At 42.9% G+C, this 25,673-nt stretch overlaps 2 protein-coding genes across 9 annotated transcripts; one reads left to right on the forward strand and one right to left on the reverse strand.

Moving 5' to 3' along the window:
* The first annotated feature begins 554 nt into the window (after positions 1-554).
* On the forward strand, positions 555-16,182 carry LOC142042104 (killer cell lectin-like receptor subfamily F member 1). Of its 3 annotated transcripts, XM_075051632.1 has the most exons (8): positions 555-1,503; positions 2,816-3,016; positions 8,987-9,064; positions 10,197-10,295; positions 11,117-11,257; positions 12,272-12,423; positions 13,775-13,887; positions 14,556-16,182. In XM_075051632.1, the coding sequence occupies exons 2-8, from the start codon at positions 2,935-2,937 to the stop codon at positions 14,686-14,688; spliced, it is 798 nt and encodes a 265-aa protein (XP_074907733.1). In that variant the 5' UTR covers positions 555-1,503; positions 2,816-2,934; the 3' UTR covers positions 14,689-16,182. The 3 variants fall into 3 exon arrangements, with proteins under 3 accessions (XP_074907733.1, XP_074907735.1, XP_074907734.1); XM_075051634.1 differs by lacking the exon at positions 555-1,503 and having other exon boundaries at positions 2,621-3,016; positions 14,561-14,666; XM_075051633.1 differs by lacking the exons at positions 555-1,503; positions 8,987-9,064 and having other exon boundaries at positions 2,621-3,016.
* A 276-nt stretch (positions 16,183-16,458) lies between these two features.
* Positions 16,459-25,673, reverse strand: LOC142042107 (C-type lectin domain family 2 member B-like). 6 transcript variants are annotated; one of them, XR_012653622.1, is made up of 6 exons: positions 25,176-25,379; positions 24,423-24,506; positions 23,534-23,718; positions 22,323-22,423; positions 21,678-21,874; positions 16,459-20,653 (listed from the first exon to the last, which is right to left on the reverse strand). XR_012653622.1 is itself a non-coding variant. In XM_075051639.1 (5 exons), exons 1-5 carry the CDS (start codon positions 25,586-25,588, stop codon positions 20,536-20,538), a joined length of 552 nt encoding a protein of 183 aa, XP_074907740.1. In that variant the 5' UTR covers positions 25,589-25,673; the 3' UTR covers positions 16,459-20,535. The 6 variants fall into 6 exon arrangements, 3 of the variants coding, with proteins under 3 accessions (XP_074907740.1, XP_074907741.1, XP_074907739.1); XR_012653621.1 differs by lacking the exon at positions 21,678-21,874 and having other exon boundaries at positions 16,459-19,506; positions 20,429-20,653; positions 25,176-25,376; XR_012653620.1 differs by lacking the exon at positions 21,678-21,874 and having other exon boundaries at positions 16,459-16,523; positions 16,566-20,653; positions 25,176-25,376.

Consider the following 25,673-nt stretch of genomic DNA (forward strand, 5'->3'; position numbering starts at 1 on the left):
AAATATTCTGTTAGATCACATACAAGAAGAGGGTTACGGTGAAGCCAGAGGCAGTCTATTCTCAAAGGAGCACAGCGAAAGGACAAGAAGCAATGGGTACAAGTTGCAGCCCACAGATTGTGACCAGGCAGATGGAAAAATTTTCGCCCTTCACGAGAGTGGTGCAGCACTGCAAGAGGTGCCCAGGGAGGCCATGGGATCTCTGTCCACAGAGATTTCCAAAACCTGCCTGGAGAAAGCCCTGAGCAACCTGGGCTAGCTGTGGAATCAGCCCTGCTTTGAGCGGGGCTTGGACTAGAGGCCTCCAGAGCTCCCTTTCTCCCCAGATGACTCCACGATCCTGCGGTACGCAGGCTGGCAATGCTGCTCAGCCCTGGAGACCTGACTCATTGATCTGAGTGGAACTGCCATGCCCAGACACATGGGCAGGAAAGAGGCTTCCCATCATCTTTACAACCAGCAGGTCGTTTTGCTAACAAATTTCTCTTTGTTCTTCAATGGCCTTTTCCTACAACAGCCTGGATTTTTTCTTCTGAAAGTGCTATTGGCGCTGAGACGTCAGTGGGTCAGGCTTGGTGACCCACATCTGGGTATTCATAAATAAAGCTAGAATTTAAAATGAAAGCAAAGAAAATAATGAAAATACTTACAGACCTAAAATTATAAACACTAAAGAAAATACTTACCAAATAAAAATTCTGTAGCAGTGCAACTTCCTTTTTAAAAGTAAGAAAAAAATCATAGTTTTCCAGTAGGATAGAGAGAATTCAAGAAAAATGTCTTGCAAAGGCTTCTACTCACCTATTCCTTCTAGAAATTAAAAGTTACCTTCCTTTTCATTATCAGTGAGCACAGCATGTAGACTTCAAATCCAAAATGAGAACCACAACCGCTTATGGCTATTTTGTAAGTTTGATCTGGAAAATAACTGCATGCATTCATCATTTTCTTCAGGCAAATAAGAATCTCCTAGCTCACAAAGGATGTAATTGCCTGGTCTGCACTGCACACTTACTGAGATTGCTTTTGTGTCTGGAAATGTGTTTTTCAGAGGAGAGAGGAGAAGAGAGGAGAGGAGAGGAGAGGAGAGGAGAGACATGTTCCCTTAAAATAGAAACAGCGTTTTTTTCCACTAGCTCAAAAAGACCCATGCTTACACCGACTATACATGATTACATCTTGATGGGTTTGAATCATTTAGGAAGGAGTGATGTGAAAAAAGACTGCTTAGGTGTATATGCAGTGATGGAAAGAGAGACTGAGAGTTCAAGCAACCCGTTTGGCCTTCTAGCTCTCCTTCATGGACTAAAGTTTTTAAAAAAACCAAATAAGGAAAGTGGGGTTTGTTTTGGTTTTTTGTTGTTGGCTTTTTTTTTTTTTTTCCATTTCAGAGCCTAAATATCCTGCTGTAAAGGATGGTGAGAAGTTCAAGGGGAAGCAATGGAAACTGATTCAATCAGAGGACAAACGTTTTGTTTCACATTAGGACCAGTCATATTGCTGGTATGTAGGTTGCAATGAAACACACCTTATCAGTATCCAGTTAACAGTATCCACATCTGCATACTGATCACTTTGTGGCTGATGATAGAGCAACAAGGATTTAGATATGTTGCATATAAATTGTACCTGAGCGACACTTCTGAGTAATCTGTTCCAAGACTATCAAAGGTTCATTTTTTTTCCCTAAACCTTTTTGTTTTGCACTTAACACTGTTACCAATGTTGAAAGTAGGAAGGGAAAAGATCAGTAATATAAGATCACAAAACCAAACTTTTTTTTATTTTAATCTAGAGTGTTGTAGTCTTGTAGACAGAAAAGGCGAAGAGGCTATATCACAGAACAGAAACATTATCTTCAATTGACAATTTAGGTTTGTAAACCCTATCTGTGTGGAACTCTAAAGGAATTTTCTAAAAGTGTGAATAAAGCACAAAACCAATAGCATAGCTCTTAGCAGGAAATGTCAGGAATCTGCATGCACAGGACTTCATGTCTGTGCATTCTGAAAAGTATTTTTAGGTTTTGGAAGGGCTTTAAGTTTCAATTCAAATCTGTGGGGCTTTTTTTTTCTTTCTTTTTTTTTCCAAAATAGAAAACAAAACCACTGTCATCAAAATACCCTGCAGCAAACACGTGGGCCATGAACAAAGAGTTAAAGGCAACTCAGGCTTTCTGCCTGTGGAGTTGCTGGGTCAAGCAGGGAATACCTCAAGCAATTTAGGAACAGCAGCGCTGGTCCTCCTAACTACTGTTACAGTGAAGTATTGAAACATTCACTTAAAAGGCATTGATCACATTACTTTTAATTTTATTCTGAGCTAAATTTAATACATCATTAATATAATCTAAATTCAGTTGTTAAACCATTATAGTACTTGGTTGATGGAGCAGGTTAGAATTTCAGTTACATTTTTATAGCTCTAAGTGGGGTTACAGTTACATTAGCTCGAAAACATCTTGTACCGATATATACCTTGATTATCTTCCTTTAAAGTGGATAGGCTGTGTAAGGTCATGCACATGAGCATAATACATCCACAACACAAATCATAGTGCTTTAGCTATTCTCATGAGAACCAGCAAGGCTTTTGTACTTGTGTAAGTCCATTTTGGGGTATTCCTTGGAAACTTTGCTCTCTTTGGCCAAAAAGAATTTTTTTTATATTAGCGAAAAGAATGTTTTTTAATCTTCATTTTCTCCTGTGTTCTGAAGGGCAAGAGATCACACAAGAAAAGACAGAATGGTGGCTGAAAATAGGCTTTGAAGCTGTATTGAAAGAAGTAACTTCCTTCCTTTTATCTGTTTCTCAGCCTTCCTCAAAGCCATAGCACAGCGTATGTATACTTCTGGAGGCAGGCAAAGCTAATACAGGATGCAACCCACTGTATTAAACCAGCTCTTTCCATAACTCAGAGGGACTTGCTCATCAATGGCAGGTGATATCACATATGCGGACGTGGCAATGCTACCGAGGGAAAGATCACACGTTCCTTCTCAGACTTCAGTTCCAGGTAAAACATCTAACCAGCACTTGGGCATACACTGTTTTCTCTCTTGTGCTCTTTCTCTCTCTCTCTTTCATTTTTTAAATTTTCACTGGATAATACTAGAAGGTTGCTATAAAATGCTGCATGCAGAAGTCGCGGGAAGGGTGAGAAGTTGCAAATGGTGCAAGAGTTCCTCACAAGACACAAATCAGCAAAGCTACTCCTAAGTCAGTATCACTATGGAGTAGTGTCTCAGTTCTAGCCCCTGGTTTTAAGTAACAGAATGAGAAACAAAAATTGTTCATTTTTGAACTAGCATAATCTTTCTTTTATATGAACAACATGACCAAAAAATCTGTCAGAATAGGCTCCACCAAATTACTACCTAGTCAAAAAATCAGATCAATGCATTTTATGATGTATTCATGGAAAAGGAGTAGTAAATTAACTAGTAAATCAGAAAACTGGTGGCAGTTGAAAGTGCAGTCACTGTCACTGAAGGAAGTACTGAATGACTCCTAAAACCTTCCTGCTCTTCCTCTTTAATTTTCCAGTAGTGATTTTCCCAGAACCACATTACCAGTCTGTGATCGCTTCATGTATTTGTAAGAAAAGACAAAGAATTAAGTCAATATTCAGTGTAAGGAGATGATTTAAACTAAATTTTTTTTCAGAAACAAAATTTCCCCTACTCGGAAAAAAATGTAATTCATTTATGAAAGCATTTTGTTAAAATTCTGGGTCACAGGTAATATGAATGACAACTTCTTACTATGAGCAAATAGGAAATGCTTGTGGTCAGAGTAAGATGATATTTTCATGCTTTCAAGGTTCATTAGTAATTAATGTATTTAATTACCTATGGAAACAACGTTGTGTAATGAGCATTTTTAGAAGATGCTCTACTTACAATGTAGATTAATAGTGATGATGGTGCTCTGAATGCATGTACTTAAATGATGGAAAAAAATATTTTTTTTATGTTTTTACAAGACCTGTATCTAAAACATAAAAATTATCTCGCTTTCTTATATATCTAACAGAAAATACTACCTTAGACTGCTTGTTCATGCATCCATGGATGTTGTTTGTACTACTGTAACTTGTAGAACACAAAGCACAGAGGGTTTGCCTGGAATTTTACCCAGTTTCTAAGGTGATATAATTTATTTGCAAAGGGAGACAGACATCAAATCTTGATTTGAACACATCCAAAAATGTCCCTTGATCATGCTGTCTAAAGGAAAAGTTGAATTTGAATAGGCCAGGCTTTAATTTCCAATGAAAGTTCTCATTAACATCTAGATGGTTCTTGTTAAACCTTTGTCAAATGGATTTTAGCACTCAGTATTTTCTCACATGAAGTTACTGGCCGCAGTATCCTTTTGCCTTTAAATCTTTCACTCTAACTTTCCGAAGAACTCTAATTATTTTTGTGGATGTTTTTCTCTTCATTCTCCAGTGTTTCCAACTCCTTTAAAAAATATGGGCACCAGAGATGCACCCAGTATTACTATAAGTCTCAGTTATGCTGTCTCAATTATACAGAGACAAAAATCTCTAAAATAATCTTTCCTTCACTGTTTATAACTCCCAGTATTACTTTCCCCCACCCTTATATCTGGTTGTACTCAAACACATTTTGTTTGACTGGGTTTGAACTTACAGGGCTGTCATTATGGCTGTCTATTTATTGTTTCGTTAACCTTTCTGTTGTTTCCAGATTTTATCAGCAATTATTTTCCACTTACTTTGACACAAATGGAAAAAGCACCAAATAAGTATTAAGCAATATTGGACCTCATATCAGTATAGAACCTGCTAGAAGTATCTCCCTGATGACAATTATTTCTCTGTCTTCATCATTTATATATACTAACATGGGTTTTATCGCTATTAAAATAGACAAGAACTTGAGCCATATTACCATGCTTTAAAAATTCAAATGAACAATTTCAGTTGCTTGTTCCTTCCTTGAAGTGTTAATGCTTTGACCAAAATTCATACATACTCACCCAGCTAGTGAGTGTTCTTTTATTACAAGAAATTCTTCAAAAAGTAAGGAATCAATTTTACCATAGGAAGAATGGGAGAAAATGCAATTTTTCCACAGAATTAGTTCTGTAATTTTTAAGAACTTGGTAGGAAATTCAAGAAAAAAATCCTGAAATGTGATGGCCATGTTGAGCAGAAACAGACCTAAGTTCAGTGTAAGTATAGCAACTCTTAGTGTCAAGGTTCCCCACTGCAGAGTGGACCCTCGCTGAGATGCCCTGCATTTCTTTACAGGGAATGGAGGAGAGGGGGGGATCCTAGCATGGCGAGCTAGGAACTGCTCAAAGTAGCTAATAGGATAGAGCAATGACACAAGGTGCTGCTCGGTCAGCTGTTTCTGGGAGTTAGATTCTTCTCGGCAAGCTAGAAGGAGCTCTCTCCTACATGGGCTGGGCTCAAGGCTGCTTTGGACAGGACAGCTTCTGCCTACCAAACACGCTTACAGCATGTCCCACTCTACGGGAACAGGTTTCAAGGCTTCCTCCAGTTTGGAGCAGGAGTTCGAAGCCGATTCTCAAAGTGAGGGTCTCAGCTCCAAGGTGATGGGACTCTCTGTGGCAGGCATCACTAGCTCTCCCTTTGGCACTATCCCGACGCTGTGAAATGTCGGCTGGAGGATGGCTAGTAGCCACATCCCTCCCTTTGCCAGATTTTATACTGGTCTTGCTCTTGGCCAGGGATGCCTGACTATCTTGCAGAAAAAGAAGCAGCTTCAAGATGGGCATGATGGAAAGCACTGCATGGTTAAAACTCTCACTACGGAGGAGGGAGAGCTGGATTTAATCACCGCTGCAAATTCCCCAGATGAATGCTGCGAGCGGCGGATTCCCAGACTTTAGGCACGACTTCAAATCACTAGGCTGTGGGAAAGTGGAACATGCCCACCTCCTCCTGGCTGCATTTTGTGCAACTTTCAGACCATTAGATGCAATTTACTGGAGTAGATACTAAAACACATGAGTGGGGGGCATAGGTAATTTGCCCTGCTGAAGTATAGCTGCTGTTAAGATCTGGTGCACACGAAAGGTAAACATGCGGGGAGCTGAACTTCTGCCAAGGTTCTCTAGAAGTTGAGTAGGTGTTTTAAATATGTAAAATTTGGATTTGAGAATGAAAGTCCCTTTACACATCCAGTGCCCACGTATTTTTTTTAGCTTTTCCTCATCCATGAGAAAGGGATTTGGCTTGGTCAAATCATGCAGAGTTTCTTGGACTTCTCCCAAATACTGTTCTTATCTCAAAATCTGTTCAATGTCTTTTATGAGGATACAGAAAAAGATATAAAAATCACTGGTGGCACAGCTGCAAAGAATGCATTGTAAGTTTGCAGTCACTATCTGTGCACAAGCTTTGGTGGGCTAGCAGGTGCTATTATGGTGCATATGATAAGGAAAGTTCACTCATTGAAAACTATTGTGATACACTTGATAGACTGGACAAACTGTTAAATAATTTTTAACACAATGTAGCAATAGAAAATGTCTGCAGCTGTAAGTTTGGGAAGCTGCACCCAGAAAAGTGATTTAAAGGGATTTGTTGTGATCCTGTTCCAACGGGAAAGTCAATACCAGGTTGTTACACAATCAGTTGGACTTCCAGAGCTGTCAGCTGGGCGCTCTGAATTACAAGGTGACTCTTGGATGCTCTAGCAGAGCATGTTGAGGAGGAGTTAGTAGGTGGTACTATCTGTGCACAAGCTCTGGTGGGCTAGCAGGTGCTATTATGGTGCATACGCTTCAGAACAGATGTTCAAAAGTAGAAAAGTGTTCCAAAAATAGAAGCAAGGATAAATACAGCCTGGAAATCTATTTTCTAATGAAAGGCTCAGAGAGTTTTCACTTCCTAGTTTACTCAAGAATAATTTGAGAGTCACCTGATCGTGGTTCATAAATGATTAATTAGGATACCTTTCCTCTAGCAAAAAAAAACAAACCAAAAAGAGTTCAACTCCATCATCAAACCTGCCTACAAGTAGTTGTAGGCTAGCATTAGTTCTCCCCTTGGCTTCGTGTTCCCCTCCTTATCCTCCTCGGCCCCTCGGGGTCCTGACCAGCTCCACCCTTTGCTGGACCCTCTCCAGCTTCCCCCAGTCCCCCCTGAATGGGGTGGCCTGCATCTGGACACGGTGTTCCAGGGGTGGCCGGAACAGCAGCAAGCGGAGAAGCACAGGAATTCCCCCTGCTCTGCAGGCCAGGGCTCTCCTGACGCAGCTTGCGTGGGCTGTGATGATGAGGGTGCACCGGGGGCTCACGCGCAACCTGGCGTCCAGTTGATCGCAAGAGCCCGATGGCTGTAAAGCCCAACTCTTTGGAAGGCATCACCTGCCAGAAGCACTCCCTGTCTGCACATTCACCAAGCAGAAGCTTCTGGAAAACAGAGGTGTCTTTCTGCACTTGACAATTTTCATACAGAAATGAAGTGAAATTTCAGTTTTAGTAAGTGTCAGAGATCTCCGTCCAGTAACAGGGCTCCTTGTTGCTAAACTAGGTGAGGGTGCATAAGCATCCGGCAAAATTAAGGTTACGTGGTATTTTAAAGCCACTTGCTGAATTCTGAGGACTTCACATTCAAATGATCACGCACCAATACACACTGTAATAGAAGTAATCCTTTTTTTTTTTTATATTCAATTTGAGGGGATAATAATTTTTTTTTTTCATACAGTCTGAGAGACATTCTTAACGGACTGGACCTTTATTGAGAGAGAAAATATTTAGCAATAGTAGCAGATTTTCTAAAGTAAGTATTTTAGAAGAAGTGTCTCCATTTATAAGCCTAGTGCATTTAAAAGTTTTAAAGTCCTGACTGTTCTTCTTTGAAAAATATTTACATTCTAAGAAGAAAAACTCTTATGGGCATTTCTTTTTGTGAACAGTTACTCACCTATACAGATAAACATATTTCACAAATTTTCTGTAGTCCATTGAACTAATAAATTGTAATAAAACAAACAGCAAAGTGCATTATGTCAGGTTCTCTAAAGCACAGAACATCTTACCTGTATAAATAAACCTTTAACTGCCAGTTAGGTCCTCAGTATTTTTCTTACTGTAAAACCTCCCACACTTCAGCAATTCTTATATCAAATGCTACCTCATTTTAGCCTAATGACACTCTCTTCTTCTGCCAAGTTTTCCCCTGATCAGGGAGATTTTATACAACATAAACTGCTTCTTTTTAAAAGCCCCAGTAATCACAAACTAAGGCTGTAGCACAGAAGCTTATTCTTCATTCAGATTGATAAAATCTCACCATTTATGGAAAGAAGATCAGTCTACCAAAGGTCCAAATATCTTTCCTAAAACTAGCCAGTAGCTCTACAAAATACCCCGCAGAAACAAAATTGAAAATATATTCAGAAAGGATCCATGCACATCTAACTCACACCATGCTATTTTAATGGCTTTTTTGTTTTGTTCTGGCAACGTGCCTCTGCAAAGGGATGTCTTCAGCCATCAGGTCCATTCCTCTGCTATTGCAGGCATCATGTAATACCCTGGCATAGACACTGACATAAGAGGAATGCCCCCAAGAATCATCTCCCTGCTCCACAAAGAGGTCATGGCTCTGATGCCCCTTAAGCCCCTGTGAAACCTCCTGAGATGGCTTAGCAACAAACTAGAGGTTTGCTACAGATAGTACCCAGGTCTTACCCATCCTTCAGTCTATCTGTCTGCCTCCTGGTCCAGCCACACAGGACCCAAGTAGTTCAGGCAAAGATTATGGAGGAGGCTTTTAGTTACTTCCTGACAGCAGCAGGAAATGATAAGTCATCATCTTGCCTGCTGTTTCTTAAAAAAGAAAAAAAAAGCTGAACTAGCAGCTCTGGAAACACATGCCCCTTTTTATACAGACTCGGTCTTCTGGGTAATTCTTTATTGTTTCTCCACTTAATGGCTCGCACAACCACAAATGTCAGCATTTCCCTACTTCTTACAGGAAACATGATCACGTACGCTGAGCTGCGCGTGAAGCCGAAACCCAACAGGAGCAGCAGATCAGAGATTTCCGCTTCTGGTAGCGTGCTATTTTGTTTGATTGTTGGTTACTAATTATAGATTTAGTCTTTCCTATTACCCAACAGTAAAACCTGTTATCAAGAGTCTTTATGTACAACCTCTCAATAAAGAACTGATGTATCACTCCATATGTTTTTTTCACTGGGTTCTCAGATTACACACTTTCCTTGTAAAAATAACATTGAAAGAGATTTTTAAAATAATTTTGAAAAATGCCTTTGTGCCCGATGCTGAAAATTTAGCAAAGGAAAGTAAAATTCCACATTTTTTTAGGAACCCTCCTGTAGGCGTCTCTGCAGGAACAGTCACAGGGACACACTTGGCTTTGGAAGTAGCATAATACCCAGCTCTTTATTTGCAGTTTGTGCACCAATGATTGCCACTCTCCCTGTATTGAAGGACATGTGCCAGACAAGGTCAGGCCCACAGAACTTTGTGAGCTGAAAGGGAACATTACAAAATACATCTCAGGCAGCCGGAGAATGGAGCAGTTGCTCACCTCACGCAGGCAAGGTCGGGAAAACAGCAGTTATGAAAGTGCAGCTCTGTGGCTTGTGGAAATGGCACCCTGACCCCAAATTTCCTCGGGTCCTGCCTCTTCCTGAGTCACTCTCACAGGCTGATGAATGCCAAACGGCCGGAGAGGTGCTTGGCCAGATGTACGTCACTGTGCTATGGTGTCAGTATGGGATTTTTTGCCTTTTCTGTGCGTTCAGGCAAGTTAGCACATTAACACAGGAGACTGTGACCAGAGAGGAGGAACGTACCACAGACCGTCCCTGCTGCTTCCCCTGAATTGCTCTGCAGGGTCTTGCAGGGTCTGGGTGGGTGGGTGGGAGGAGGTAACGCTTGAAAATATTAAAGGAAAAAGGGAGAATTCTTAATGGAATGATTGACTGAAAATCACTTGCTCTAGCTGAGAAAATGATCTTTCAACTTCATTTTCATGTATGCAAAATGGATGCAAATTTTTTAATAAGTAAAATGTCCCCGCATACTTCAAACAGCAGACTGATTTTAGGCAGATGATTTCTCTGTTGTTTCCACCTAAGAAACTGGCATACATAAAGGCACTGTTAATTTTAATAGCACAAAGACCTTAAGCTGCTCTTCCTCCTGCCTCCCTCCAGGCTGCCGACACGGGTGCTCAGCCTGGTTCTACGTGGCGCTGGTCCTGGGAGTCCTTGTGCTCGCCCTGCTAGGCACCACAGCCGTACTAGCCACGCAATGTGAGTAGATCCCACCACCCCCTTCATCTCTTTGTTGCAGACATGGTTAAACCTCACAAGCAGAGGGATGCCAAAAGAAAAATTCCCTTAGTGTCACCTTAAAAGTGTTAAGTTATACACAAACACAGGAAAATAAATGTAGCGTTCCAAAAGGAACGTTCGCTGCCTGTCATTTAACATATATAGTGCAGATGAAGGGGAGCTGCTGCAGTCTACCTTGTCATCAGTGATGCTGAAAGGCTGTAGAAGCAGATTTCAAATCATTATGACAATCAAAACACTTGGCCTTCCTGACTTACAAGTTAAAAGTTGTATCCATGATGCTACTTTGAGACCATTTAACTTAATTACTTTGTAGGTTTGAACAAATAAAATCAAAATGGGACTTCAGATCATTTCATTTAATCAGACTTCCCTGGTACTAGTAGTATCATAATCCACAGCATGTTCCAGTTATACAAGAACTGTTCCAGAGAAGATACTAATTTCCTGAGAGAAAAGTCTTTAAAAACTTCAGAAAAAATACATACCTCACAATCCTCCCTAAAATCTCACCAAAATATTACGTATTCTTTATATATCCAATGATCAAAAATGACAAGCTTATTCTCTTTTCCTGTACTGTCTGTATTATTCAGCAACTACACCCTTTGCCAGACAGTTACACTCATTGAGTATGGCCACAACTGAATGTGTATACCCCTGCAATGTATACACACACATCTCCTCACACTCAGAGTATAACACTGGCTATAAAGACTACATTTCCTTGGCCCTGTTGTTAACCATAATCTCTCTTTTTTTTTTTTTCCCCCCCCAAGTTTTGAAGGACGGAGCAGGAAAATCAGAAGGTTTGTCCCAGTATGGTCTCAATAGCACTCGTAATGACATTTTTTCAGAGAAGACTGTCTCGGCAGTGCTCCTGAAACAGCTCATGGAGGAACTGTGTGAAGATGGAAAGGGTGAGGAAAGTTAGTCCTCTCACAGCACGGAGGTCGTGTTGTGGGCGCACTTCTGTTGTCTCTGTTCCCTTTTCTGTGACACCCTGCAGTTTATGGGAACTCACTGGTACTACCCAGGGAGCACGGTGTTCCTGCATAGAAGTGATGATGGGATCTAAACTAACATTTTAATGACAACAGTTTTGCTCCTCTTCTGGTATAAATAGTTGCGGTACTTTCTTTACATTTCTTTTGCCCAGGAGCTGCTGTCAGAAATGCCATATATCGTAGATCCTCCCCTTGTCCTGCAGAACACTTTCCAGACAATAATTTTTCACAAATAGTGGGAGGAAATTTAGCTTTCCTATCCTTTGGCAAGGATCAGGCAGGGGAAGACCTTCCTGGTCTTTTTATTGTGGATCTATTATTTGTTGGCAAATATTAATGCTTTTCTAAGGACTGATTGTAATGACTTTACTTTGAAACATTAGAGTAAGCCAAGAGAGAAAATGTGGGGGACATTCCACCCAGTGCTCTGCGTGAAATGGAAAGTAGACCTGGGAATAGCAGTGTTCCCCTTATTTAACACAGTTCCTTCTCCAGCTCCCTAGTCTGGACATCATCTAAGTGCCTGTGCTTTCCGGTTACGTCATGCGTCCAATCCACACACTGCACATCACGTCACATCGCACGGTGTCTCCTCGCAAGGGTTGCATGTGGGAGGACCAAAAGTGTCTTTGCAGCCATCTCCGTCCTCCCGGTGCTCTCCACTGGGCAGCTGCACAGGGACGTGGGGAGCCCGATGCTGGGCGGTGGGAGTGCAGAAGCACATAGCACCATGGCAAGGGAGTGGGAAACTGAGGAGAAGAGTGGCACCAGAGCCTTCAAACCTCTCTCCGTACCCAGCGAACCCATGCTTGCGAGTGGGGACTGGCTGTTTTTGGACCAGCCAGCCAGGCACATGAACGTAAAACGCTACAACGCAGCTGGAACAAGTCACGGTACGAGCTAATGATTCCCTCTCTCCACCCACAGGAGCAACATGCGAGCTCTGTCCTCCTGGGTGGCAACTACACAGGGGGAGATGTTACTACTTCTCCGAGGAGGCTGTAAGCTGGGATGACAGCCAGAGAAACTGTCTGGCCAGGAAATCCCAGCTTCTTGTCATTGAAGATGAAATTGAGATGGTGAGTCTTGCAGCAGCCCTAAAATTGTGTGACAGGCATTTGCCTTAGCCAGACATTTCTTTAAGTGAACATAGCCCAGATGTCAAATGTGCAGGCAGGCAAGCAAGAGCCCCATCCAGTGCAGAGCATCTGACTCTCCACAGGCAGCATCTTGTTTTGTCAACACAGCAGAGCTGAAGAGGAGAAGCACAAGAGATGCAAGAGCCAGCAATGTGCGCTCGCAGCCCAGAAAGCCAACCGTATTCTGGGCTGCATCAAAAGAACTGTGGCCAGCAGGTCGAGGGAGGGGATTCTCCCCCTCTACTCTGCTCTCATGAGACCCCACCTGCAGTACTGTGTTCAGCTCTGGGGCCCCCAACATTAAGAAGGACATGGACCTGCTGGAGAGGGTCCAGAGGAGAGCCACGAAGATGATGAGGGGGCTGGAGCCTGTCCTATGAGGACGGGCTGAGAGAGTTGAGGGTCTTCAGCCTGGAGAAGAGAAGGCTCCAGGGAGACCTTGTAGTGGCCTTCCAGTACTTAAAGGGGGCCTACAGGAAAGATGGGGAGGGACTCCTTAACAGGGAGTGTAGTGATAGGACAAGGGGTAACAGTTTTCAACTGAAAGAGGGTAGATTTAGGTTAGATATTAGGAAAAAATTATTTATTGTGAGAATGGTGAGACACCAGAACATGTTGCCCAGAAAAGCTGTGGATGCCCCATCCCTGGAAGTGTTCAAGGCTGGGTTGGATGGGGCTTTGAGCAACCTGGTCTAGTGGAAGGTGTCCCTGCCCATGGCAGGGGAGTTGGACTAGATGATCTTTAAGGTCCCTTCCAACCCAAACCATTCTATGATTCTAAGTGTGGAAGCCAGAGTAGTTTTGACTGGGAGAAGAAAATGCTGAGGACTTCCCACCCATTTCTACCACTTGGTTCTGGGAAGAGAGGTCTGATTCAACCACTAAATGGAAATTCAAACAGCCAAACCTCCTTCTCATTTTCCTTTGGGAAAACGAATAGCAAGGTATCACCGAATGGCTCTTCTGAGAAACTCATCATTCCCTGAGGAACAGGTCTTTTACCTTAAAGACCAGGCTTTGCAACCTGGCTCATTAGGGTGAGAAGCATCACTGCGGGTTTTTTTGACAGCTGACAGGGAAGCTAGTCAGCCTGAGCACCAGCCTGAATTGAACTTTGTGGCTGGTCACAGGTCTATGGGCCATTGTAATGGGCTGCTTTGCCACGGCTGGATCCCTGCCCTTGCTCTCCATGTGAGGGACTACACGAAAAGCTGTGCCTGAGACAGGACAGTGACCTGAGCACAGCAGAAAAGCTCTGCTGTTGGGTAACATGCTTCTGCTTGTTCCACAGGAATTTATAGACAATAAAGAGAAAGACACCAAATATATTTGGATTGGGTTGAAGACTCAAGACATGAAGAAACAATGGAGTTCAGTTGAAGATACCGGAGTAAAAGAAAACAGGTGATGATTTGCGGGGGAAGGGTGTCTTTGGCAATAGCGAAAGTATGGTACTCTGCACGGCAATACAACTCTGAGTCCAAGCTAATTTCCCAAAGCACAGATCTAGTCCTGCAGCCTCAGGCAGCTATTCAGGGTCTATTTCATGGCCAGTTCCAGGTTAACTGGTTCCTACTGGGCACCTTTGGAAACAGATTTGTTTTCTGCCTGCAAGACCAGCCACAGTCACAGTTCAGGTATGCATTAATGCAGAGGGACATTAATACACACTTCTCCCCCTGAAATCACTGTCAACAAACTCTCTCACTTTACGGACCATGTGTTGACTGCCTCAATTGAATGTGATGCCTGTCACATAGCATGGATGCTGGGATCTGTGCAGCTGAAGGGTCCTTCCCCTCCCTCTTACCGTTACAGTTCAGCATTGTGGCTGCACGTGGAGGTTTTCTCATCCTTCTTACACTAATATTCCTGAGCATCCGTCCCTCAGCAGCCAGCAGTCTCTGCTGTGGGTACCCATCCCACCTGTGCATGGCTGTTGAGGAACTGTGTTTCAGTGGGTTACTGAATGGGCATCACCGAAACCCCTCACTCAGGATATTATCAAAGTTTTTATCGAGTACTGACTTTAAAGCTGACAACTCATTGTATTCCTTTTGTTCTCTCACCAGGATAGCTATAAATAGAATTGAGCATGACAAGAACTGTGCTGTTTACAGAAGAAAAAACATGATCCAAAGAGATAACTGCCAGACTTTCAAGAAGTGGATCTGTAAGAAGAACGCAACTCTGTTGGTGCTCTGAGCCAAATTGTCAGACAACAGGCAGAGCTTTTTGTCAGAAGACCCATTTTACTGATAAAACAACATGTGATGTAAATAATTTTATGAGACTTGCACAGAAATTTGCATTTGACCTATCTGTGCTCCCTAAGGCTTTGTCTGATGCAAACAGGGAACTCTGAAGTTGCCAGGTATCAGCGTGAAGGTCACGCAAGAGGACTGCAAGTCAGCACGTGTGGATTTGGGGGTGCTGAGCCTCCCCACAGACAGACATTGGCAGCAGCTGCCTCGAGGAAAGGGCAGGGGAGAAGAGGTACTGCTGTGGGGATGACCACTGTGCACGTGAACCGCGTGATGTGCAGGAAAAATGCTATCTGCGGGGGCTGAAGAGTGTGTCGGAGCCCACTGCTGTCATATAGATCCCCTCAGGCAGCTGCTGCTGAGGCACTGTTTATTTGGGTTTCAGTATTTTAGTGTTTTCTGAAGTTTGTGGGGTTTTTTCCTTACAGCCTAATTGCAACTTACAGAAGCTACTCGAGGGCTGGGAAAAAAGCATTTATTAGTGTCTTCTTCTTATTCAGAGCTGATCTGCACAGCTACTGCGTATACAGACACCAAACCAGGCATGAAGTGACTCATAACACTTGTGGTTAATAAGCTGATGGCTCCCATCTTCTTCTGATCCTGAACCTTGGGATCTGAAAGAAAGCTCTTAACTAGGGAAGGGGCTTGGACCATAAGACAGCATTGCAGTGCAAGGAAATGAAGATGATAGCCTGCCTTTCCACTTAAATTTTGTCCCTTTACATTGCAAATTCTTTAATGTGGAATCATAGCTACTGCTTGGAAGTTATGATGAAGAGGTACTGAAGCTAACAGGTGGTGAAATTAATGCCTGTGGGTGTACTCAGTAAATACATTACTTGGGCATTCAAGTGTCATGGGTACATGCTATTTCTGGATCTAGAATACAAAAATGCTAAGAGCAGTCTGACTTAGTGCCTTAATTAGATTCATATATTTGAAAAAAAATGAACAAATGTCATGACCTGTTTTTTAAGAAATCAGACATGTCATTTGTGCTTTTAAAACACCTTAGTCTAATAAAGGTAGTAACTTAAAAACACCTTGGTCTAATAAAGGTAATAACTCCTCTAGATCTGTAGCTAGCATGTGCCTTTGCAATCAGAGTGACAAAATGCAAGGCAGATATTTGCACCATTGTTGAGATATTTCCAGCGACTTGTGTTGCAACAGTGAGGAAATTAAGTCACGTGTAAAGAGGGAAATTAAAAAAAAATAGCATAGGGGACAATGGAAGCAGAGATGTAACAATAATGTTTTCCTCTTGTTTGCGAATCACGTACCTCCTCTTGGGTATTGCCAGGGCCCTGAGTGCTCTAATAGGCCTTAAGGGTCCTCACCAGCCTCTCCTCCTGAGGCTCTCTGGGTCTTCAGCCTCTGCGTGAGCTCTGTTCAAGACGAACATGCCTCAGCCCCGTCCCATCTCCTGGATGGGACAGCTCAGTCCTACCTACGTGACAGGTGGGACAATTCAACTGGTAACTGAACCAACTTCTTCTTTGAATAAAGTATCAAACACTTCTGATGCAAAAGCTAATATTCAGAAAGCTCAAAGGTTAGTCCCCTTTCTAAACTGTGAATCTCTATAGTCTCCTATCCTCAGGCTGAGGGGCAAAGCAGCTGAGGCACTCTCATACTTACATACTGCTGTCTTGCAAAGGTGTAAAATCTACTTCTCTGTGCTTACAGACAGGGTTGTTTAAGTAAATTTTCATTTTACCCGCCATAATTCAATTTCAGGCAGGATCTCTTCAAATGCCCCTGAAGTTAACTCTACTGTGTTATGCTTTCCACAATAAGCAGCTGAATTCTTACCTCATTTCATAGAATTATGCAATAATTTATAGCAGAAGGGACCTCAAGGCCCTTTCGAGGCCAATCAGGGGAAGATTCTAAGTTCCCAGAGTTTTACTATAATTTAATGTACTTTTACTCTAGCCATGTGGGGTTAGCTATGTTTGGAGAAAAAACCCACCAAAACCCAAAACAAAACCTAACATTAAAATCCAAGGTACTACTCTAACAAAAATTGCACAGACTGGAATTAAAGTCCTCTCATTAAAACAATGAGAGAGAGAAACAAGTCCAACGTGGCTTTTGAAATGTAGAGCCTTTAGCTCATCTTCGCTATAATACACATAATTAAAGGCAGCTGCAGTTTGCCAGGTACGTTGTCTCATACCTGCACTAGATAACTACTGACCCTATGGAGGGCTGTGGTTAACATCTAGCAACTCGTGATGAGTAACCAACAGATAACACTTGCACAGGAGCTCTTCGTGTAAAGTACCACGGCTTCAGCGCGCACATGACTGCAGCTGTGGAACAAAATGCTCATGAGCAACACGGTAACACCAACAGACTGACAGCCCCCCACCTACGGACGCTGACGGGTAACTCCTCACTTAATGGTGGACAGAGATGCCAGGAAAGTAGTAGGTGCATGTAAGTGAGAGTTGAAAAGCCAGAGAGGTCTTCAGTGGAAGGAGACACCAAGCACGTGACGCAGCCTGCTGCATTCCACAGGCCCAGCACGATGGCTCTTCAGGACTTTGGGGCTACAGATGAAAAAGTGAACCATACCTTCAGTGTGGCTGACTTCCTTTCAAATAAAAAAACAACACAGATTTACGCTACAGAATGCAGCAGCAGCAGCCAAAGACTCATTTGAGAAACTGCTGTTATTCTCACGTTAGAAAAACAATAACAAAAAAAATCCCCCAAACTCAGTGCAGCACGCGTGTAGGGAAGAGGATTGCTTTGTTTATTCTAGGCAGAGAAGCAAAGAGTATGAAATGAGTAAGATAAATCTGTCTATATCTATATGTATTTTTGTATCTCTATAATATCTATATTTTTATATAGATATATATTCACCATTGAGAAAATGTAACTTCAGGGTACTTAAAGCATACCCTTCTCCATGCATTGGAGATGACTGCTGAATTGCTGTTTTTATGGCAGATGCTTCTTGAGCCACGCCAAATTTAACAAGAAAAACTTAAACTCCTGAGTTGTCTTCTCTAAAATTGGTTGTGGTGTTTAGGTTTTAACAATATTCGTGAAACATCTAGTATTTGAGCATTCTCACTATTACTAATATAATTAAACATGTTTTTGCAGGGCCTTACTGAAGCTCTTACCTACATTTTAAGCAGCCACTAAATCTTGAGCAATTGTACCGATTTTTAAAAAAAAAAAGAAAGAAAAAAAAGAAATGGCCATTGAAGTGAAGTACTTCATCAAACCCCACTCCGAGCAAAGTGGGTTCACAGCTTGACCATTTCTTAGCACGACAGACTCTGGATACTAAAGAAGATGCTAATTGCACCCCTTAAGAGTCAGATTACGAAAGAACTTTCATTATAACCTACTGTGCTTATGGTTTCTCCAAAACCTCCTTTAAGAACAAAAATTTCCCAATTTTGGACTCTATCCATAGATGACACTGATGAAAAAAAACCCAAGAGCGATGTTATTTTGTAGTTAAAGGAAACAATCAGGTAAATCGGCTCATTAAGAAATGCTAAGACACAACACAGTTCGCAAATACTCCTTACCCCTTACCATTTCTACCAAATTTGTGGAATGTACCTCTAGTAATTCTAATCTAATGCAAATACTTGGAAAACTTTGCAAAAGTGAACTGCGGAGAATTCCACATTTCCCTCCAAAGTTACTGTATTGTGTGTTTCACTACGTGCATTTCAGCATTTCTCCAGAAGTACTTCAGCATTTCAGTTAAATGCTTTTTTTAAAAGTCTGACACATTTTGAAGTGTGAAAATGTGTCGGAAGTGTTAGAAAGTGAAGTGTATTCTTTTTTGGGTCAAATGTCTTGTCTCATGTCAACTCCAATATTATGATTAAAGATCTTTTCATATTTGAAACCTGAAAATTTTATTTTGCTTCAGTCTGGTGATTATTCCCCGCCCCCCCCCCCCAAAATGGGGCCCAAGCTGAAAAACACTTTTAATGGCACAATATTAAGACACAAACCACTGCAATTCAGAGGCTCTGTAAAGGTATTTAGTGAGTATCTTTTCAGGACTATTGCACATAACCATATCCTTCAGAGCCAGTTAATTTAAAAACAATGCAGAATAATCTCCCCCCACAACTAGTTACATATAAATTAACACATAGATAATAAGGCTATTCATACTGTAGAGTCCTGTTACTGTGCCTATAAAGAATACAAGCAATTAAAAAAAGTGTAGTTCGGCAAAATTAGTGCTCCTATACAAATAAAAGTCTTAAAGTCACAAGTTGTTAACAATATCCATACTGCACGGTCCTGTTACAGAAAAGTCCTATTGTCACAGAAAATAATGAAGGCATAAACAAGGTGCTGAACAAAACTAGACAGCAATTAAATTTGCATAAAAACACAGTGAAGGCAAAAATAATTACAAATAGGACAAAAAACCCTAACAAACCAACAACACTCCAAATAACCTGTCAAACATGGTGCAATTTTACATTCTTAAAAAATGAGAAGACACAGTTCTCTTCCCTTCCCTGGAACTACAGTGCACTCTAGTGACTGCTCCAAAAATGGCTCCACTTGCTCCTTCAAGACGTCCATAGGCTGCTCTGTAGCACCCAGATCACAAGAAAACTAATTTTCCAGATTTTATTCCGAGCAGAGAAGTATTTTGCCCTGTTATACATGCGAATTTCCAACAGCCCTTCCAGGAAAATAAGCCACTTTGCTTCCTCTGGGTCAAACAGCACTTTAATCTCCAGGTTACCTGCTAGACATGAGTGGACAGAGTTCAGCTGGATTGCCCCCTAATTCTGTTCAGGCTAATAGCAATTCAACAGCACTGGGTGTTGCTGCTGAAAATGATACACATATGGAAGAAAACACTGGTTGCGCATCCAGAAATGTACCACTTGCTTGGAAGCCCCACGCTCCGACAGGCACAGGACATGAGGAAACCATGGAGAAACATCCTTTGCTGTTAATTCTCTTATTCTCTACTTATGATTTTGCCTATTTGCACTGAGGACTATTTCTAACTTTACAACATTAATGCCTGCAGCTTCGCTATTACTTTTTCCGTTCAAACGCCTTCCCCATCAGTGCAGATCCTCAGGTCAATAAATACTCTATCTATTCTGACTTTGTTTTGCTAAGTCCTGTGGGAAGGAGAACTTGAGGTGCAGTGCAGCTACATAAATCCCAATGATAATACTGTCAAGTTAATTTAACAAGATTCATGTAAAATAACAGTAAGAAAACATTGGATACAATGCAGAGTCACACAAGACATATCCCATCAAACCAGAAGAGTGAAATCTGCAATGATCCTGTCTAAAAGAACGGTGCTTATTTCAGCATCACTCTATCTGAGAGGCACTGGCCAACCTTCAGGCAGACCCACTTCACAACCTATCCCTGCACACAGAGCTTGGCGGAGGGAAAAGCAGAACAAATACCTCCAACTGCACACCAAAAAGGAAAAGAAAGACCAGCTGCTTAGGATCCTACAAAAGAAGAGTTAATGGAAGAAATACACAACAAAAAGAAACAACAGCCTGAGCAGCAGCTAGAAAAATGGGGCAAGGAAATGACTTATCAAGATGCTGAAGCAAGCCTTTTAAATGGTATCTTTAAAGAACAGAGGCTTCCCCCACGGGTGGAGAATTCTGGCTACCAGAAAAGTCATTCACCTCCAGGCAGAAGCAGAGATGCATTCCCAGGTCTCAGTGTATAGCCATAGCCTGTGCAGACATCAGATCAGAGCACTAAGTGTCAGGGGTGGTGGCTTCAGCCACCTTTATTGTGCTAAGCTAATATTCAAGCTACAGACCCACTTCCTGGTTAAATAACATCCAGAGGCCGAGACTCCTTTTGACTCAAGATAGGCACAGTTTCCAGAGCCTTTTACTTCAATCCTGTAAGGGAGAATGAAAGACATGATTACTTGACGCCCACAATCAAATAATGCAATAGAGCAAAGGGAACTACAGGGATCACAGGTTCTCTTTGTACAAAGTCTGATTTACCACAGGCAAGGCATCGTAGGAGGATGATAGCTTGCGCTTTGAAGAGAACATCACAAAGGTTGTCTTTTTTTAATGGGACCTGGCCCCCAGAACACAAAATCTAGGACTCGCAGTACACCAGCATCTTGTCTAGTGCTCCTTCATGTGAAATACGCCCTTAGAGCGGAGAGTGGAATTCAGGTTTGCCCTTCTCAAGGATGCCACGCGATCAAGACTGGCTCTGCCTTTGACTTCCACATCCTTCTATACAGCTAAAATGTTCCAACAGAAGCTGTTTAACAAATGCCTCTCTCATTTCCCTCTTCCTCAGCACCGAACACGGCACTATGGTTAAGGGGGTGGTGGGAAATAGGAAGCGATCCTCAGTTTCCACACTGTAGGTGTCCCTACGTAAGAGGTAAGGGTCTCCTTTGCCAACTCTGTTTTCAAATAAAGTGTTACAGCATTCTGTGAATAGGCCAACCGAACCAGTACGGTCTCTGGAAAAGCCAAGGGACAAATCCCCATCAGGGTTCACAGGACTCTAACAGCAACTGAGCTTAGACATCAAGGTGTTCACCCTTCTAAAGACAGGAGGGGCAGTTTGAGGAAGCACAGAGGCAGAAGTCTAAGAATATGAAGAACTTCATCACTGAAAATAAAAGCATCAGTGGATGTCTGTACCACAGTCAGGGGATAAGCAAGAGCGGGAAGGACTGCAGTTTTCAACTTGAGATCCCTATGTGCTGCTCACATCTCATTAAATACGCAAGGTCTTTATCAGATCAAGCCCTCAAGTCTTCGGGATGAACTGAATAGAGTCATGCACCACTAGTTAATGTCACAAACTTAAGAGTATTTAAATTTTCCACTTCTTACGTTAATTTCAGCCTTGTGAAATCTCAATGCTTATTATTTTCACCGGTAATTCTACCTGTTCCTGCTGGCAGCTGCCCCAGGACAAGAAGCAGCAGTCTCTGAGAAGATGGGACAGCTGTTGGTGGGAGGAACAAACTGTCCCACACTTGTCACCGGTGGGATAGAACACAGGGCCACGAGCACAGAACAGCTCTTGCAACATAAATTTGCAGCTTCACCTTTCCCTCCAGCAGCCTTTTTTGTAGGCATATTCTATAAGAAGTATGAAAACATCTCTTAGAAGCCTTCCAAATATCTTTGCTATAAACCTCATGCAGGTTGCATGCAGGTTTGCACTTTTGCAAAATATATTCTATAATGAGGAATTTGTGTTATTGTAATCTTCCATTCCTCCCCCCATTGCTTTGGTATCTTGATGATCTCTTGTTTAGCTTTCACTTTGCTATACTGCCTGTTACCATGAGCTCCTGTCTCATATTGCTTCAGAACCTGGCATTGCGGATTTATCTCCTAACTTTCGCCCGTCAGTTTTAACAATGCTATGTGAAATCTTCACTGTATTCCATGCTCTCTCCACAGTCATCCCTTCAACATCATTACAGATACTTCTTTCAAATCACTGTCTATATCTGTATTAGTTATCCTTTCTTACTCCCCTATAATCTAGTATCACCAGCAAAACCCCTCAACATCGACTTACAGTTTATTGTCTAATGCTTTCCCATTTACCCAAAAGAACTCTTCATTTCTTTTATAGAGTCCAATCCATGGGTCTTGCTTTGTTATCTTCACCATAAAACTCTGTAGGAATAAACCCGTATGAGAAAAGAAATTTTGCATGTTCAGTCCAGTTATCAAAATACAAAGTCTTTGATCCAGGGCTAGAAAGCAAAACAATGATCTTGCCTTTCTCCCAGAAGAAACAAGATTAAAAATTAAATCTACAGAGTACTGCAGCGTCTGGATCTTGTGCGATCCACATAACTGAAAGAGAACTTACAACTCGATCAGAAATCAAATGGACTCATTCTGAGACAGGATCCCTGCAGCACTCAAGATATTGTAGTGACAGAAATGCCAACTATGAGAACGCAAGTATACTACTGAATATTAAGAACTGCTATGGAACTGCGAATGCATCATTTTACTGTCTCTCCACAAGAAAGTCTTCAAAGAACGATGAACGCCTTTGCAGCCAACGCATTTCTCCATCACTGATACGTCTTCATCACACTGAGTTTTTCTTATGAGCTAGCAAGGACTTGTGGAAGACATTTTAGGGATTAGTTAAGGAAGATCCTTGCCCCAGTGTGTGCAACAGAACAGACATCTGCACCCAGTACACCCATTATACTGGTGTCTGTGACAGGGCTGACTGACCTAGAAAGAGGCTGTTTTAAAATATCAAGGTCTCTAACAGGTGTGGAAGAATATATTCTCCTAGGTCTTTGCACTAGGTGGAATCTTTCTTAACACTGTAGTATAATACAGAAAAGCTGTGGTTAGGATAACCATCTCCTGACTCCAAAGGTCAAGACTAACATATCTACCAACTTGGTTGTCATTAGCCTACCTTGCTAAGAGAGAACCATTGTCTAATTAAAGATAAATGAGATGCAACAGTGTTTACCCTGGTAGTTGCCTTCAATGTGAGTATTTATAGCTGTGAGCAGCACCAAATTTAACTCAGATAGGCCTCAGGCATTTTCAAAAACATCAACTGCTAAAACTGATGTTTGCTGTTTGCAGGGAGAGGAGGCACGCAGCTTTCTGCAAGCTGTGACTCGTCACGGTCTTTGCATCAGCTTCCAAACCATTCAGCTTAAGAGGCTGGAAGAGCACACTGGTTCATCGTGCAGGTCCCTAGAAGTGAGACGGGGTGAAACCAGGACCCCCCCTTTGTTCCCTTACCAGTTCCTGATCATTTTCGATCACCAGGAGGGAAGCATTGTGCGAAGAGCAGAGGCTCTGACTGGAGTTCCAGTTGGCTTCGCTCTCTGAGAGGTAGTAGCATTTCCTCTGGAAATACAGCCAACCTGATGGACAGAGTTCCAGGGAGGGACAGACGGGAAAATCTTTGGCCGAGGAACGGTTTACTGCAAAAAGATAAAAAACAATCTACCTATTTCTTCCAGCTGGAAAAGGTTTCTTGAGCTTTTTAGCTTGCTTTCTGACTGCATCATTGAAATCAAAGTCTAGCCATAGCATTATTACTCCTGCCCAGCAGAAATAATTATTGTAAACTAATTATATACTCTGGCTCCTGCACCCTTATAGTTGCTGATGTACCTTTAAAGTGACAATCAGGGGCAGGTTGGTAGAAGTAGCTGAGAAGGTGATAATAACGTATCCTCCAAGGATTCTTCTACAACTTATATATTTCTGACAACTATAGTTTTTGCATGTTTGCTTCCTTGCAGATGAGTTAATAGCTTTGTTTATTTTATATATGTCATTTTTTTGAAGGACTGATTAGAAGATTAGTTACAAAGAACAATCTTCCATTTGTTGTTTGTTTTCTTGAACTTGGATTAAGACCAACAGTGAGGTTATAAACTTGAATGCCAGAAGTACACCAAGACTAAGCCAAGCACTCCCTAATGCCACTGCAACTAGTGGAGTAATTTCTCCAGCACTGGCTCACAATTTTAAATAATGTGTCATGAGACATCTATTTAACTTCGAGATAAGGTAAGCTTTGAATAAGCCTTTTGAGGTTTTGAGGGACTTCTGACAACCCAAAACTCTGGTTATTTCTAAGGCTGATTATATTTTCTTTTAAAATTATTTACACACTTACCAAACTGAATACACAAAATGAAAATGACGGCAGCAGTAAGGACTCCGGCAACACCTCGCCATAACCAGATATTTGAGAATAGACCTGAAAAAAGAAATGTCAGGAATTTAATAAAAAAAAACCCAAACCCAACAACCAGCTGTCAGGGGAGTAGAGCCCAGGACCCATGAAGCTGTTTCAAAAAAAAAGTTGTGCTCTGTGGAAAGCAGGCTGGGAGCAGAGCTGAAGACTAGAAAGCCTGTGACATTGAGCTTGTTATCACAAAGCTACTTCACTAACAAGAACTCCGAATTTTAGTTACATCATCCAGAACTTAACCTAAGAGTGAGGTAGTTCCCAACACTCCAAAGTGGTCAAAAAAGAAAGAAATGAGCACGGAACAAATGAGGGTGAAGACAGTTAAGTCTGAGGTTGCCCTCATACTGAAACACAGCACAGATAAGAGAAATAAGCCATCAGCTCCAGAGCCCAAAACCTCTCTGGCGGAACATCCAGCCTTATCCCGCAGTGACAGCCGTTCAGAGTCTCCTTTTCTCCCCGTCTCCCTTCAGGGTTTGGGGGTGGGAAGGACCCACCGACTTGCCACCGCCGTGTCCCACTTCGTGGGCAGCAGCGGGGGCCGAGGCGTCCCCGAAAGGCGGCCGAGGGGGGGTCCCCCCTCACAGGCGGTCGTTCTGCCGCCAGCACAGGCCTCTGCCCGGCCCGGTCAGCCTCCGGCCTCTGCGAAGAGCCACGGCTCCCGGCCGGCTTTACCTGGCCTCCGCGCCTGAGGCGAGCCCCCGGGGGATGCCGGTTCCCAGCCGGCCCCACGCCCGGCCATTTCGCGAGTGGGTCTCACAACGCGCAGCTCAGGCGCCGTCCGCCTCCCCGCCAGCCCAAGGGCTGTCCCGCGGGTGGGCTCCGGCGGCTCCACGGGAGGTCGCGGAGGCAGCGGCAACCGCCGCCTCCTCCCACCCCACAGGCGCCGTCCCCGCCCCGGGGCCGCGGCCTGCAGGGCGGCTCACCCCCGCTCCCGGCCCCTCTCTCCGGCAGGGCCCCACGGGAGCCCCCCCCCACGGCCTCTGTCGTCCCGTCCCGGGTTCCTCTCCCTTCGCCCCTTCACCTTTGTGGGCCCCCGACCCCCGCTCCGGGGAGCCGCCGCTGCCGCCGAGCCCTCGGCCTCCCATGGGTCCCGCTCCGCGGGTGGGAAGATCACGGGGCCGGAACCGCCGGAGGGGCCGGACTCGGCGCGGGGTGTGGGTGTGTGCGTGG

Source organism: Buteo buteo, chromosome 19, assembly GCF_964188355.1.
Source record: "Buteo buteo chromosome 19, bButBut1.hap1.1, whole genome shotgun sequence".
Classification (NCBI taxonomy): domain Eukaryota; kingdom Metazoa; phylum Chordata; class Aves; order Accipitriformes; family Accipitridae; genus Buteo; species Buteo buteo.